This window comes from Chrysochloris asiatica, unplaced genomic scaffold (assembly GCF_000296735.1).
Source record: "Chrysochloris asiatica unplaced genomic scaffold, ChrAsi1.0 scaffold00062, whole genome shotgun sequence".
In the NCBI taxonomy this organism is placed as follows: Eukaryota; Metazoa; Chordata; class Mammalia; order Afrosoricida; family Chrysochloridae; genus Chrysochloris; species Chrysochloris asiatica.
Genome location: NW_006408580.1, coordinates 5,694,494 through 5,707,506, shown reverse-complemented (window position 1 = coordinate 5,707,506; position 13,013 = coordinate 5,694,494). Strand labels below are relative to the sequence as shown.

Here is a 13,013-nt window from a genome sequence, read left to right as displayed (position 1 = left end):
GGGTTTCCAAGGCTGTAAATCTTTACAGGAGCAGAAAGCCTCATCTTTCTCCCACGGAACAGCTGGTAGTTTCGAACTGCTGACCCTGAGGTTCGCAGCATGATTCGTAACCACTACGCTACCAGAGCTCCATTGGCGTATATTAATTTGGACTTGATAGTATTCAACCATGTGCCTTGGTATGGTGCTGTAGGATAAGCACTGGACTGCTAACTGCAAGGTTGGTCATCCCTCAGAAACACTACACAGGGTTGCTATGAGTCAGAATTGGACTCAACAGCACATAACAACAACAACAGTATTTAACCAAAATTTATTTTGTTAGACAATTCTGGGATTCATCTCTGATGTTCTTGGCTTGGTATTAACATTGCTTTAATTATATATTAGCAAAACAACAATAAAAATCTAACTAAGACATCTAACCAAAATGAGAATGATGTCCTAGGAAGAAATTAAAGTAAGTCTTAAAGTATGACAGTGAGTTTGCTCATTAAAAAAAAAGCTTCAAACCCACCACCATCAAATGGATTTGAACTCATAGTGACCCAGTTCAGGGTTTTTTTTAGACTGTAAACTTTACAGGAGCAGACGGCCACATTTTTCTTCAGTGCCACCAAGGATCCTATACTTATACAAATCTCTCTCCCACCAAAGATTCTTGAATATTAAAATATGTTGTTCTGATTAGAAGATTCATGTGACTTAATGACTGTTTTGGCACCATGCTCATTTGTTCCTGGATTATTCCAAATTCTTCCAACCTTCAAAAAAAAAAACACACTAATAGGAGAGGCAACAGAAAGGAAGGATATAATTCATTCAGTTATACTAATTTCTGAAGGGTCAGGTTCAGAAGAAACAGATGCATCTGAATTCCTGGTTCATTAAAAAAAAACCCACAAACTGACTGGAAGTGACTCAAACATCATTAATATCTAGTACCTTAGTTCTGACAGCATAGTGGTTACGAATCGGGCTGCGAACCTTAAGGTCAGCAGTTTGAAACTACCAGCCGCTCTGTGGGAGAAAGATGAGGATTTCTGCTCCCGTAAAGACTTACAGCCTCAGAAACCCTGTATAGGGTCACTATGGGTCAGAACCGAGTTGACGGCACTTTAACAACAACAACAATCTTAGCATAGTGGTTACGAGTCAGAGTGAGCCAATCAGAAATTCTGAAACTTTCAAAAGAGACACTGGAATTTATTATCTCTCCTCCCCAATCACTACAAATAAAATTCCTTCCCACTTACACAAATCTCAAGGTCAGCAGTTCTAAACTACCAGCCATTCCCGGGAGAAAAATGAGGATTTCTGCTTCCGTAAAGATTTACAGCTTCGGAAACCCTATGCAGGGTCGCTATGAAGTCGGAAGCGACTCCACGGCACACTACCACCACCACATCTAAACTTCACCCTCAGCCTCTTCACAGGCCCACAGGTGCATGGAAAACAGGGCCAGGCCACTCAAGACCCAACTGAAGAAAATATCTCCTACCCTGTTCCACTAAGATCTAAGCCACTGACAGGCTTTCTTTTCCCCCATCAGTTAATTGAGGACAGCTTGAAGAAGACATTGACCTGATGGTCCAAAATACACACTGACCAAATAAAATTTCCCTAAAAAGAATCATCATTTAAGTATCTCAAGAGAGACTAGTTTCTCTCTAAACAAAGCTTGATGATAGAATAGTTTTTTTCCTGTTTGCTTTGTACAGGATTTGCTAGAGCCCTCCATGTATCTCTGCTTTGCTGACAAATTCAATTTCATTAAATATCATGATTGCTGTTTATTTTGCATGTATTCCTTGAGCTGTGTATTCACTCAGGGAAATGTCCTGACCAGAGTGAGCCAATCAGAAATTCTGAAACTTTCAAAAGAGACACTGGAATTTATTATCTCTCCTCCCCAGTCACTACAAATAACATTCCTTCCCACTTACACAAAAAATCATTTAAAATAAATCATTATGACAATCTTCAATTTGCCTTTGAAGTCTGCTTATATGAGATTTGAAATTAAGAGCCAGAGAATTGAAAAGCCTTAATAAAAGTCTTTCCAAGAGGTTACATTTCACAATTCTTCTTGGATAGTTTAATAAAACTAAGATTCACTGGACAGGGGCCAAGAATACAAGTTTTCACTCAAAAAGTAATAATAATAAAACTTAATTCAACTTCAAGATATCCCGTAACCTCCAATCCATCACTTGTATAAATTTGATGGGATGATGTGGGATGACTTTTTTAAAAATCAAAATTTCATTAAGGAATATAGCAATATAAAAACGTTTAAATGAAAACACAAGAAAATATTTTCCTGCTAAAGCAAAACTGTCACTCAGCTCATCAAATATACAGATAAAACATGTTCACAGAAACTAAACGTTACCAATTTTTGCTTTCTATCCTTCAATAACTCTTCAAATGGAAACATTTTTTTTTCAGTTGTTAACACTGCCTTATACATATTAAAAATGACCCACAGCCTAAATATCTCTTGTTTCTCTATGGGAAAAAAGTCACACTTTTCACCTTAGCTTGTGAAAATCTTTTTCAAAATGTTAAGGCATTGAAATCTTTTTTTAAATAGTCATCAATAAACCATACATTCTCCAAATAAAATGACCAAGAAGTGGCTATTGTATAAAGTCTGATGCTGTAGTAAAGGATGAGCATTTAGAATACCAATCCTCATCTTCTCACTCCACCAGTAAAACCAAGCAGACACATTACATAGAATTCTTTTCCTCTTTCCACTATCACAACAGTGGCTCTCCTTCAACATGGTAGGACAGACCCGTTTGATTCATGATCTGGTCATCCCTTTGGCCATTCCCAGTCCACATCTCTAGTCTTGACTTTTTGCTGAATAAACATTCCAAGGTTCCACTTGCCTGTGGATATCACTATATAGATGGCCCAATGCACCTAAAAAAGGCTTCATGCCTTAAAATGAATTTGTTATTGTTAAGTGTCATCGAGTCGGTTCCAACCCATAGCGACCCTGGATAGGGTTTCCGAGGAGCAGCTGGTGAGCTTGAACCACTAACCTTGCAGTTCAAATGGCTTTGCTGTCTGGTGTATTAACCCACAGCACCACACCAGGACTCCAAACACTAATTTACTACTACGCAAAATCCCAATCGCGTTCCTTACTCCGTGCTCCTGGATTTATTATGGCCTCATCATTACCAACTTCTCCAACCACAGAATGGTCTTTGAGATGATAGGTTAAGATTCACATGGTGCAAAGTATCTGTAAGCCTCAGTTTCCTTTTCTGTAAAATCTGGCAATGACAGCAACTGCCTAAGATGGTCATTCGGGTTAAATGACATCATGAAAAAGTAGGAACCCTATCATTAAGATAGTCTCTTTCCCTCTGGACTCAGGGAAGGAAAGGGGCTGTGTGCTGGCAGCCGGGAGGCAGGCTTGTAGGGTATATCTTTTAGTTGTTTGAATGGTTGTATATTCCAGAGTGCTTCGGTGTACACACACACACACAAAAAACCAACAACAGAGGGAATGGAAGCAAATGCTGTTGAATGATGATGCATGGAGGGGACTGTAATCATTGCAATGAAACAAAATACGATAGAATGAATGTAAAGCTGATGTTCTCCCATGTAAACTATCACTCAATTTACAATAAAAACTAAAAAAAAAAAAAAAAAAAGATAGTCCCTTTCCTCACACTCTAGATTTAATCAATGACTAAACCAAAAAAATCCACTGCTTTCAATTCAGTTCCAATTCACAGTGACCCTCTAGGAATAAGTAAAACTTTTGTGTAGGGTTTCCATAGCTGTAAATCTTTATGGAAGCAAATCGTCACATCTTTCCCCCAAAGAGTGGCTGGTGGGTTCGAACTGCCAACCTTTTAGTTAGTGGCCAAGGGCTTTATCACTGTGCCACCAGGGCTCCTTAGAAATCATCAGGTGACCTTATTTTCTGCAGTCTGAAGGTCAGCACTAGGGGTCAGAATTCAGGTTATTAAGAACTTTCTAGAAGAGAACTGCCAGAAATTGTAGCAGATTTGCATTTTACAGAAATAAAAAGAACTCTGGTGGTACAGTGGTTACATACTTGGCTGCTAACTGAAAGGTTGACAGTTCAAGCCTGCCATTTTCCTAGTCAAGAGACAAGGGTAGGCTGGGTGAGGATGGGCAGATTCAGGATACACTTTGCCAGTAAAGGACAAAATGGTTGGATGTGCACAAATGGGAAACATAGGAAGACTGGAAAGCGTGGTCAGAGAAGATAAATTCAGAGACTGATATATTGGAGGTAACAATGCTACCAGAGATGAAGAGATGACAACGAATCCAAGAAAAAACAAACAGACCAAACAGTTTGAAGACACAAGAAAGTTTGTTCATAGTAGAGCAGCTCCTCGAGGATTCAAGAGCCCTGAAGGTCATGTACACCAATCATCAAACAAAGGCATGACTTTCCTCTTATTCGCCTACCAAGCTGTCAGTGAAAAACAACCTTTCATCTCCCCTTTATCCCATAACCCCCACCCCTACCCCTTCCTGGGCCATGCATCTATACCAATGCCCCCCCACCCCCCAAAATACATGACTTCCTCTTCTATACCCTTACCCCGACTCCCACCCAGGCCTATCCACTAAAATTCCCAGCAGCTTTCTTCTAGAAAGTTCTTCCTCCTACTGACCTGAATTCTGACCCCTAGGATTCCTGTCCTTCAAATTACAGAAAATTAGGTCACCCCTCCTCCATATAACAATCTTTAGATTCTTGAAAACACTTATCAGGCATACCTGAGTCTTCCCCTTAGAGATAAAAAATCCCTTGTCACTATTTGGGCTTACATATGACAACATTTTAGTCTTTTGCCCATGTGATTTCTCTCAAGTGAGGGCATTCAGAACTTAACACCATACCCCAGGAAAGGAACCCACAGCACAAAAAGGACAAATCTGTCACCTCCCATGATCTCGGCTTCAGATGGCATTAGCTCACAGAGTGAAGGTCTGTCTGGGGCTGAGGAAGAGGAAAGGGTGGTGTACAAGAAAGAAGAGCAGGACCTGAATCTGGAGGTGGCAGTGGAGAACAGCCTTCTTGCCTTCCTTGAGAGTGTTGTAGAGGAAGTGGTCTCCACAACAAAAAGACCAAACAGTGTGAAGACACAGATAGAGCAGCACTTGAAAGCAAACAAACCTGCCACAAGTGAGTGAAAGAAATAGGGTTGAGGTGTAGAGCCAGAAAGCTAATAAATCACCCAATAACCATAATCTCATTTGTATTAGTTGCCACCAAGTCAATTCTGACACCTCACGTATGCAAAGCAGACCTCTTCCACAGGATTTGCAAGGCTGTGACCTTTTAGAAGTATATCATCACACCTATCTTCTGAAATGTTTCTGGGTAGGTTTGACCCGTCAAACTTTTTGTTAGTAGCTCAGTGCTTAACCATTTGTACTACTGAGGGACTTCTAACTATAACCTAACAGCATGTTTCTATTCATCACTGCCAAAAAGTTAGGCATTATGGAGTCCTAGTGTGGTACTATACAATAAGCACTGGACTGCTAAATTGCAAGCTCAGTGATTCAAACCCACCAAGTGCTCCTTGGAAACCCTAGACAGGGTCACTGTGAGTTGGAACTGATTCGATGGCACATAACAACAACAACAACAAGAAGTTAATGAGAGTCTATAAAGGCAGGAGTTAGACATGAAAAACTCTAATTCTGCTTAAGTAGATACCTTGAGGTAGTCCACTATTTGTCACCTGTGGTTCATTAACTTCAATTGTGTCATCTTCGGGGTAGAAGTAGATTTTATACTGTCTTATTCTATAGTCTTCTTCCGTTTTATCAGCCACTTCGTCTTCCACATAGGCATCAAAAGACAATACCTGTTGGAATCACAATTAGAAACTAAAAAAAAATTTTAAATAATAAATTCAGTAAACCTAAAAATTATCATAAAGCTACTATATATGCATACTTTTTTATGTAAAGGAAAAAGTTGAGGGGAATTTTGCAAGAAGCTATAAGAATGGAATACAATCTAGGTTATAGTATATAAAAATTATTTTAAACATTTATCACTATCTGATTAGAATAAAGAAAGGATCTCTCACCAATAAAAAAAAATGATATCTAAACAATAAATTCACCTCTGTCATAAACTGAAGTATGGTCTGTCTTTGGAATTTCACAGTGGAATTCTGTATGTAGGCATTATAGAGACAAAATGTCCTTTCTCACAAGACCTTTCTCACACGTTTTGTCATTTTTTTCCTCCCATTAAAAATAACATAAAGCTACTTTGGCTCTGGGATGAAATTAGGCTGACGCCTGGGCAAGCTGATTGTTTGCCTTGAGGCAATGAGGCAGATCTAAAATTCTTCCAAAGTACTGGACACCCTGCCTTACACTTCTTTAGGAACCTCAAAGCTCAACGCTAGATGGGTAGTGGAGATGGAGAAGAGGTAGGCCCTAAAGCAGAATAAAATTCAGATAGAGTTAAAAAAAATATTCTTGAAAATTCCTTAACTACTTTGGAAAACTGTCCTCATTAATCAGTAAGTAAAACGCAATCCATTTTTCTCTCATGTTAAAATAGATGACTGCCTCTTTAGTTGAAGTTCAGTGGAAGTAACTGCTTTATGTTTGGGCGTCATGTTTTATGAACAGTATATATCGTCAACCCCTGGAATCACTCTCACCATGATGACCTGCTCACACAGTGAGGACATGAGGACACTGACGGCTTCTTGTTCAAGCTTGAGCAGTTCCCTTCGCCTCTTATTTTTTGACCAATTTTTATAGTTGAAGTTTCAAAAGTTAATTGTGTATGTAATGTCACTCTAAGGTTATTCAACTGAGTTTGTTAGATGTAATCTACACTCTAGTAGTAGTCAGTTACCCTAATTAGGAATACACACATAATCTCAGGAATGTTTAGTACATTTCTATCTGAAGCCTACATTTCAGAGGTGGCTAGCAAAATGTCCTACTAGTCTATATCTCTGATCAACACAAAAAGTATTTTTAATTGCCATAATGGCTATTAGAAATGAGTTTTAGTTGGTGAAATGACTGTATTAAAATTCTGGCCAGGCACTGTTCTTAAAACCAGTTTCTATTGCGTTGACTCGGGTTCATGGTGATCGCATGTGTGCCAGAGCAAAACTGTGTTCTATTCTATAGTTTTCAATGACTGATTTTTTCAGAAGCAGATTGCCAGGCCTTTCTTCCAAGGCACCTCTGGGTGGACTCGAACCTCCAACCTTACAGTTAGTAGCCAAGTGCATTAACCCTTCATACAACCCAGGGACCACCTAAAGACTGCTCTTACATGTCCTTAGGTATATAGAGAGCACCTTAAAACTTGATTGCAAAATAGTCCTATGTTCAATTGCTTTCTTGGCCTAATTCCAGTTAAAAAGTTAGGTAACTCCCACTGCTAGAATGCTGTCACATTTGTATTGAGTTAATATAAATGTAAGGATGCTATGGGCTGCCCCAGGTACAATGATGCTTACACATTATGAATGTACTAAATGCCACGAAACTATACACTTTCATTTGCCTAATGGTTAATTTCATGTTCTACTAATTTTACCCTCAATAAAAACCAGATATGTTGTCCAATGCATTGTACAATTTAAAATGGTACATTTTATCTTATATGAATTACATCTCAATACTAAAACAAAATAAGTATGGACTAAAGAATAAGAGAAAGATGCTGTTAGAATACCTAAAAGGACAGAGAGTTAGGGTTTCACTGAGCTTTCCATACAAGCAGTATTCAATGTGAGATCAACGTTTGTTGTTGTTTTTTTCTTTGTAACTGACTAGGAAAGTGTGGAAAGAGTATTCACAGATTCCCCTCCCCGCCACACACACACACGCTTCTAAGGACTGAACACTACTGATACAAATTTGCAAAAGACAAAAGCTACCATAGGTCATTTCACACCAAGTGTCCTGTATATAATCAAGAAATATTTATCAGGCAAAGAATGCATTAAGAAAGAAGAAAGGATGCTAAATGGGAATAAAGAGAAAAGAAAAGACATTATTTTAGGTTGGGCTTCCATACTTCTAGAAGAGAGGCAGACTGGCATTTCATATTCTGGTCCAATGGGAATGAATACAGGGCTGCCCAACTCCAACATGAAAGCTACAGAGCAAGTAATAGAGATAGAAAGATAGAAACCGGAAATTTGAGAAGAAATTGTAAAATGTGAGGGGAGAGATACCAAACATAATAAAGGCAATCTCACAAAGATAACAAGCATAATTATAATAGAATGTGATGTACCAGAGAGTTCAGAGAAAACGACTTAAAATAAAAAACTAAAAGAAATTAAAATTTATAGAAACATAATTATTATACAAGATCTTACCATGATTGACGATAAGTCAAGCAGACACTAGATAAAGAAGGTCCTAGAGGATCTAATTGGCTGTAATTTTCTTGAAGAGTGAGTGTGAATGTCACTTAGCAGATGTCTATTCGCTGCCAGTTCCCCACAGGCCTCACAGGCCCTACATGAGATTACCTGCCTGATCCCTGAGTACTTAGACTTTTAATTCTAGACTAGAGAATAGAAAGTCTGAAATCAATTAGCCCTAATAGATATATGCTATTTCTTCATTATAAAGGAATATTTTTAAATGATTATATTACTGGAATCAAATATTCCTATAATTAAAGCCAAAAGAAATTCAAAGCAGTTAGGAGTGAGTTCTGCCAAGTAGCTGGGAACTTAATGTATCCGCAAATTTAGCTTTGTGGGGAAGTGAATCCAATTTTCATGTCAATCGAGTTATTTGCTTTGCATTGCCTATCCCCAAATGGCTGGATTTTACCATTAATTTGGAGCCCTAATTCTAACTTTAAATGATTCTGGTTTGATGCCACATTGACACACATACACACACACAAATAGTGTGTAGGTTGTCTGTCACAGGCTAGGCAATGTAACTGTAAAAGGCAAATGTAAAAACCTAGTCTCTCAGAATAAATCACAAAATTTTTAAAGATAGGGAGGTTGGTGTGACCAATGCATGAGTCATAAAGACTATTACTCAGGAACCAAATATCTAAGTGCCAAACCTTACAGCTGTGTTGAAATGCTTTGAAATTAGATAGAGGTAGTGACTGCATATTGTGAATGTACTAAAAGCCAATGAATTGTTCACTTTAAAATGGTTAATTTTATGTTATGTGAATTTCACCTAAATAAAGAAGAAAAAAACCCGCTAAATTTCAAGAGAAGCTATTTATTCCCCAGACCTACGCAATCCTATTTTGTTTTTTCATTTAATCGATTGAAAAGAAGGATGAAAGGCAACAATAATCTTCAACAAGGCTCAACATTTAATAAAGAGGTCAGTATCACCAGCCTAAAATTAAACATTTAAAATGTTAAGCCTCTGTTTTTTGAAAAGGACTCAGATTTAAATTGTGAGCTACTAAAGAAAAAGACAGGAGTGCAGTGGCTCTGTAAGGCTAAACACTGGACTGTGAACCACAAGGTTAGCATTTCGAGACCACCTGCCACTCTGTGGATGAAAGATGAGGCTTTCTGCTCCCACAAAGATTTACAGCCCAGGAAACGCTATGAGTTGGAACTAATTAGATAGCACTTAACAATAACCTCAAAGTAAAAGATATATAATGGGACAGATAAATGAATCCTATTATCTACTCCAAGGCACATAACAATAGCAACATACCCATTCAAACCAAGTCCTTCAAGTCGAATTCCAATTCATAACAACTCCATAGGACAGAGAAGAATTGCCCCATTGGGTTTCCAAAACTGTAATCTTGGAACAGTCACATCTTTCTCCAGTGGAGTAGCTGGTGGATTTGGAGCAGCTGAGTGCTTTATAACCACTACGACACTCGAGCTTCTTTGATTATTTAATGTTAACTGCCATTAAGTCTCTTCCAACTCATAATGACCCTCTATAGGGTTTCCAAGGAGCGCCTGGTAGCCTTGAACTGCTAACCTTATGTTAGCAGTCCAGTGTTGTCACACCAGGACTCCAGATTATTTAATAGGCAATAAAAATGTGTGAACATGTAGAGCTGTGCTGTTTATTCTTCTTGAATGGCTGTAAGTAAATCAATGGTTCCTCTCATGATTAATGGGGTTTGGTCACTATAAGTCAGAACTGACTCAACAGCACTTAACAACAACAACAAGGAAATAAACTAACAAATTTTGTATTAGATGGTTCCTTTATACATGATGATGATACATTTATAGAAATTCATCATATGAAAATTCACAATTAAATTTGGAAAACAGAAATGATAAAAGTTGCAGTCAGTGATAATAAAACTAGAAATGTATTATTGTTGTTGTTAAGTGCCGTCGAGTCAGTTCCGACCCATAGAGACCCTGAACAGGGTTTTCGAGGCTATAAATCTTTACGGGAGCAGAAAGCCTCATCTTTCTCCCGCGGAGCAAGTGGTAGTTTCGAACTGCTGACCTTGTGGTTCGCAGCCCAATTCGTAACCACTATGCTACCAGAAATGTATAGTGTAATTTAAAAAATAAATGCCACTCCTAATAAATATTTTGCCAAAAATAAACTTATAAATACACAAAAAAGTAAGCATGGAACCTGTTGGTTGCAACTCATAGCAACCCTGTATAGGGTTTTCGAGGAGCAGCTGGTGGGTTTGAAACATCGACCTCGTGGTTCGCAGTCCAATGTTAATAGCATTTAAATTTTAAATAGTATTTACCTATAGGATAAGCCCTTGTGTGGCACTGTAGGATAAGAACTGGACTTGTAACCGCAAATTCAGCAGTTCAAACCTACCAACCACCCTCAGAAACCCTTTACAGGGTCGCTATGAGTTAGAGCTGACTCAAAAGCACGCAACAACCTATAAAATGCAGACCAATCAACGTTCAGGAGTAAATTAATACATTTAACTTCTTACATAAAATAATTTCGAGTTTGAGAGAGAGGATGATAAAGCATAAGCACTGGTCTGCAAATCACAATGTCAACAGTTTGAGCCCACTGGCTGCTCCACGGGAGGAAGATGAGGCTTTCTGATCTCACAAAGATTTAGAGCCTCAGCAACTATACAGCAGGAGTAGGGAATGTTCAGTCCATGGGCTGTATGATTTTGTTTCTTAAGTGCTGTTTAGTCCGTTAAAGCTCATTGTTGTTGTGAAGTGCTGTCAAGTCGGTTCCAACCCACAGTGACCCTGTATAGGGTTTCCAAGGAGCAGCTGATGAGCTTCAACCATCGACCTTGAAGTTCAAATGGCTTTGCAGTCTGGCACATTAACCCACAGCGTCACACCAGCACTCTGTTAAGACTCACAGCGACCCTATATATAGGGTTTCTGAAAAGCAGTTAGTGGATTTGAACTGCTAACCTTGTGGGTTGCTGATCCTACAGCACCACACCAGGCCATATAAGACCCTCGAAATTATTTGGTCTGGCCCTACCAAAGCAACTGCAGTTCCAGCCATAACGTTGTTGTTGTTAAGTGCAGTCAAGTTGGTTCCAATCCATAGCTATCCTGTATAGGGTTTCCAAGGAGCAGCTGGTGAGTTTGAACTGCCGACCTTGTGGTTCAAACCAACCATGCTGTTCAAACCGACTTTGTGGCCGAGTGCTTACCCTACAGCATTACACCAGTACTCCAGCCATCATATTAGGAGTGAGCTCATTAAATATTTGACCAAATATAGCAGGCTAATTTTTAACTTGAAAACTTTGGCCCACAAATGATATTATAAAATTTACAAGCAAAAAGATTCCCCACCCCTGCTATACAGGGTGGCTATGAGTTGGAACCAACACAGTGGCACATAACCACAACCACAACCATCACCACCAAGCAATGGATTTGGCAAAATTTCTTATGAAAGAGCAAAACAATATGTGACAAGGGAAACAAGTAGAAAGCAAAAAGAATGCACAGAGAGATGAATTTGAAGGGATAAAAACAATTGCAATAAAGAAATCCAAGAGTAATGTTAATAAATAACATAGATAAGATTCTAACAAAGCGAATCAGGAAAGAGCATAAATAAAATCAGAAATGAGCAATGCATGGCACTGAGTTAATAAATCGATATAAATTAATGTATGCATTATAATAAATTATGGAAATTATATGAAGATATTTAAATCAGCATTAAATAGGTGATTTTTATAAGAATTGTAAACCATTAAATCATGAATAAACAGCCAAGAAAGAAGTGAAAAGATTATCAAAAATTGGCCCCCAAAGGGCTCTACCCAGAAGAAATTATGAATTATTTCCAATTTTCAAGGAAAAGAAAATGCCAACCTTATGTAACTTCCTTAGAATACAAAAAAATATGGCAAGCTGTGAAGCTAAATTCCAGTGACTGATGGCGATACTATAAAACAAGCAAGCTATACAGCAATGGCTCTTCTCTCTCTGGCTGCATGACAGAATCACTTGTGGCACTTTTTAACCTCAGAACAATCACATCAGAATCTCTCCAGGTGAGACCCAGGCACCAGTGATTTCTAAAGCTCCCCAGATGATTGCAAAATGCAAACTCAAGCTGAAGACTACTGCTGCAAGTACAATTTCACTATTTATGACTTATAGAAGAAGGATCCTTACTAAAATACCAGCCGAAAGAATTCAATAGTCCATAATAGTTATAATCTGCCTCCATAAAAAGCAACATTTTCTCCACAAATGCAAAAAATGATGCCAAATTAGAAAATATATAAGGGCCTCAGTATACCTTTTCCTCCTGCATACATTTGAAGAAACTAATTGGTAATTTCTTAAAATAAAATGGATCTATTTTAAAACAACTGATGATATAGAGCTTTTCCATCTTCTCTTTCCACAGATGTAGTCAATTTGATTTCTATGTGTTCCATCTGGCGAGGTCCATGTGTATAGTCATCTCTTAGGCTGTCTAAAGAAGGTATTTGAAATAAACAAATCATTTGTCTTGCAGAAATCTATCATTAGTTCTCCAGTATCATTTCT

At 38.2% G+C, this 13,013-nt stretch overlaps 1 protein-coding gene across 1 annotated transcript in view; it reads right to left on the bottom strand.

Moving 5' to 3' along the window:
* The window catches only part of EFHC2 (EF-hand domain (C-terminal) containing 2), a 259,272-nt gene that overhangs the window by 180,692 nt on the left and 65,567 nt on the right, over positions 1-13,013 (bottom strand). Inside the window, exon 3 of the mRNA XM_006864292.1 lies at positions 5,738-5,888. Coding sequence (XP_006864354.1) covers positions 5,738-5,888 — 151 coding nt within the window. The remainder of the gene's footprint in view (positions 1-5,737; positions 5,889-13,013) is intronic.